The 2,936-nt window shown below is 38.9% G+C and overlaps 2 protein-coding genes across 2 annotated transcripts in view; both read left to right on the top strand.

The window, feature by feature from the left end:
* LOC138366544 (uncharacterized) overlaps positions 1-179 on the top strand; it is a 24,020-nt gene extending 23,841 nt beyond the window's left edge. Inside the window, exon 3 of the mRNA XM_069327576.1 lies at positions 13-179. Within this exon, the coding sequence (XP_069183677.1) occupies positions 13-179 (167 nt within the window). The remainder of the gene's footprint in view (positions 1-12) is intronic.
* A 261-nt stretch (positions 180-440) lies between these two features.
* LOC138366543 (inhibitor of apoptosis protein-like) lies at positions 441-1,232 on the top strand. The gene has a single exon (XM_069327575.1). It carries the CDS (start codon positions 441-443, stop codon positions 1,230-1,232), a length of 792 nt encoding a protein of 263 aa, XP_069183676.1.
* Positions 1,233-2,936: the final 1,704 nt, after the last annotated feature.

Here is a 2,936-nt window from a genome sequence, read left to right as displayed (position 1 = left end):
GCGTGAGAGAAGACGGGTCAGCTGTCGTGGAAGATGATCCATCTACCGGCGCCATGTCTGTTACTGTAGGTGATGAAGTGCTCACTATTGTGGAAGACGATGACAATGAAGACAAAGAGAAAATGGAAATGGAATATAATGAAGATGAGATTAGAAAAGCTGTAGAATCTATATTGTAATATTTCATACAAATTAAACCACAAAAAAAGAAATGTTAACCTGTATTTTTATTTACTTTTCCTAATTTCTCTACACACACAGTGTGTGTGTGTGGTGTGTGTGTGTGTGTGAGTGTGTGTGTGTTGTGTGTGGTGTGTGTGTGTGTGTGTGTGTGCGTGTTCGTGTGTGTGTTTGTATTACAACATTGCCGGATGTGAGCTATAATAATAATAATGAATGGGAATATTTTTTTTCTTAAATTTACAGGCCTAAGTGACCACATGCGCTGCTTTTTCTGTGGAAATGGTTTTCGTAATTGGGAACCCGCTGACGACCCTTGGACACTGCACACGCAATGGTATCCTGAGTGCACCTTTGTCAACATTAAAAAGGATGCACAGTTCATTAAGAATGCTAGAGAATCTTCGCAGCGTCGAACTATAAAACCCATAGATGAACATCTTTTAACTGGTCTGATGGAAGGTTTGGGTTTTTTCCCAGCATTAATTGAACATTTTGGATTTCCTGATGTCTGTGTGAGACCTGCCTTAAGGCTATATCTCAAAAGCACCAAAGATTTATTACCATTTGTTACGGAGGCCAGATGTATAGAATTAATGTTGTGGTATATGCAAGAGAGCACTAAAGCCGAAATGAGTTTAAGGGGAATTCATCATGAGGATGTGGAAGGTAGGGTAGAGCCTGCGAATCTGGAATGGCAATCCGCGCCCTCTGACATGGAAACAGTCGCCACAGCTAATGAAATGGATGTCGACGTTGTTGGATCAATGAGCGGGTTCATGAGCACTAATCTTGGTTTGCGGGCTTTGCCTTCTCCTGTTGAAACAGAGGCGGAAGAGACGACTATAGCCGCTAATAAAATGGATTTTGAAACTGGCGAAGAGGCCACAGACTTTGATGCGACATCCCATGTTGAAACTGTGATGAACACATCTACGCCAACGTCTTGGGCTGCTGATATTTTGTGTAAGGTGTGCTTTAACAATGCGTTGAGTGTCGTACTGCTGCCCTGCAGACATATGGTACATGCAGTAATTGTCTTGTATCTATGAGAAACTGCCCCATTTGCAGATGCACCATTTCGCATGTCCTTCAACCGATTATTTCCTAAGAAGACAAAAAGGCATAGAGACTAATTTATTTATGTAAATAAAAATTGTACAAATGTCGAGTTGTTTTTTATATTCATAAATTAGTTTAAATAAGCTCACATTTTCATGAACAGTATTTATTTTTTAGGGGGGGGGGGGGGAGTTTAGATTGCAATTGCTTATTTACTGCCCTAAAATCATTGATCCGGGGGATGGGGGCGAGATACTGCCTCATTTAGAGAAATTTGCTATGTGCAATAGCTCGGACGTTGGGGACTGAACCGGGTCCTGCACGAAGGTTGCTCAACATTCCGCTCGAATATGGACAAAAATAGAATCTCTCTCTTTCTGAGGTAAAGAACCTTTTGAGAACTAGCACTCAAAGGTTATAAAAAAGATTAACAACTTTATAATTAGAGAGGCTGCTAAGATAATGAATCATTTAGTGAAATTTGTAATGTCCAATATCTCGGACGTTGGGGAAACTGAACCAGGACCCGCACAAAGGTTGTTCAACATTCCGCTCGAATATGGACAAAAATAGAATCTCTCTCTCTTTCTTTCTGAGGTAAAGAACCTTTTTTGAGACCTAGCACTCAAAGGTTAAAAAAAAAAAGATTAACACCTTTATAATTAGAGAGACAGCTAAAATACTGCATCATTTAGTGAAATTTGTAATGTCCATTAGCTCGGACGTTGGGGAACTGAACCAGGGCCCGCACGAAGGTTACTCTGCTCCTGTGCAAATGAGGAAACATTTGGGAGAAAGAGAGGAAGCAAAATTTACTCCCTTGGAAAACCTTTATAAAAATTTGTGGCCAGAGTTTTGAAAATATTCGCAACTTTTTTTTTTATACAGAATGATACTCTTAATTAATAAATAATATATATCCTGAAGAATAAATCTTCCTCTATGAGATATATATTTTTAGTTAGTTTTAAAAGTTTGTATTTACCGTAACGATGGAGCCTTCCAACCATGGCTCATTAAAAGTTTTTTTTTGTTTATGAAATCGTGTAAGTATTTATGCAATATTTATTATAAAACAATCATAATACGCAGAGGCATATCATTTTTATAAAGAGGCTTTATAAGGTAAATATAATAGCAATGCGAAACTCTTTCTATCTGACGTATTATTTTAAATAAATACATTTGGGCGAAAAACATGTCTATTGCCCGCGTGAGCGACGTGGGTGGGCTCTTGCAGATTCTATGTATTTTAATCTCTGAACATTTGAGTGCCAAGAACAACTCTCGTGCAGGCCCGCATTCAGTTCTCGACCTTCAAGCTTTTGCTATAGTAAATGTCTCTAAAAATGAGGCCGTATCTCGCCCTGACCAACTGTTTTTGGCTCAATTGTAACCCATCCAGCCGCAGTCTGCTGGGCAGGACCCAGTGCAGGTTTGGAAGGCTTTGGAAATTAAAGCACCGTAAGATTGTGAGTGTTCAAGTCTAGGGGGGACTAAGCATTTTGCGCGAATGTGAAAGCCCTGGGTTTATTTGTGTAAGTTAAAAATTGAGTTTTGTTTGTGTATAAGAGTTTTAGCAATGTGTTTAAGTAAGATTGTGCAACTGTTTTAAGTTTTGGGGGGACTAAGTATTTTGCGCGAATTGTGAAAAGCCCTGGGTTTATTTGTGTAAGTTAAAAATTGAGTTTTTT

The sequence above is a fragment of the Procambarus clarkii genome, chromosome 19 (genome assembly GCF_040958095.1).
Source record: "Procambarus clarkii isolate CNS0578487 chromosome 19, FALCON_Pclarkii_2.0, whole genome shotgun sequence".
Classification (NCBI taxonomy): Eukaryota; Metazoa; Arthropoda; class Malacostraca; order Decapoda; family Cambaridae; genus Procambarus; species Procambarus clarkii.
Note: the sequence above shows the minus strand (reverse complement) of the source record. Positions and strands in the feature narration are given on the sequence as shown.

Excerpts from the sequence above, each read along its gene's own strand:
- LOC138366543 (XM_069327575.1), top strand. The coding sequence starts at position 441 with ATGCGCTGCTTTTTCTGTGGAAATGGTTTTCGTAATTGGGAACCCGCT.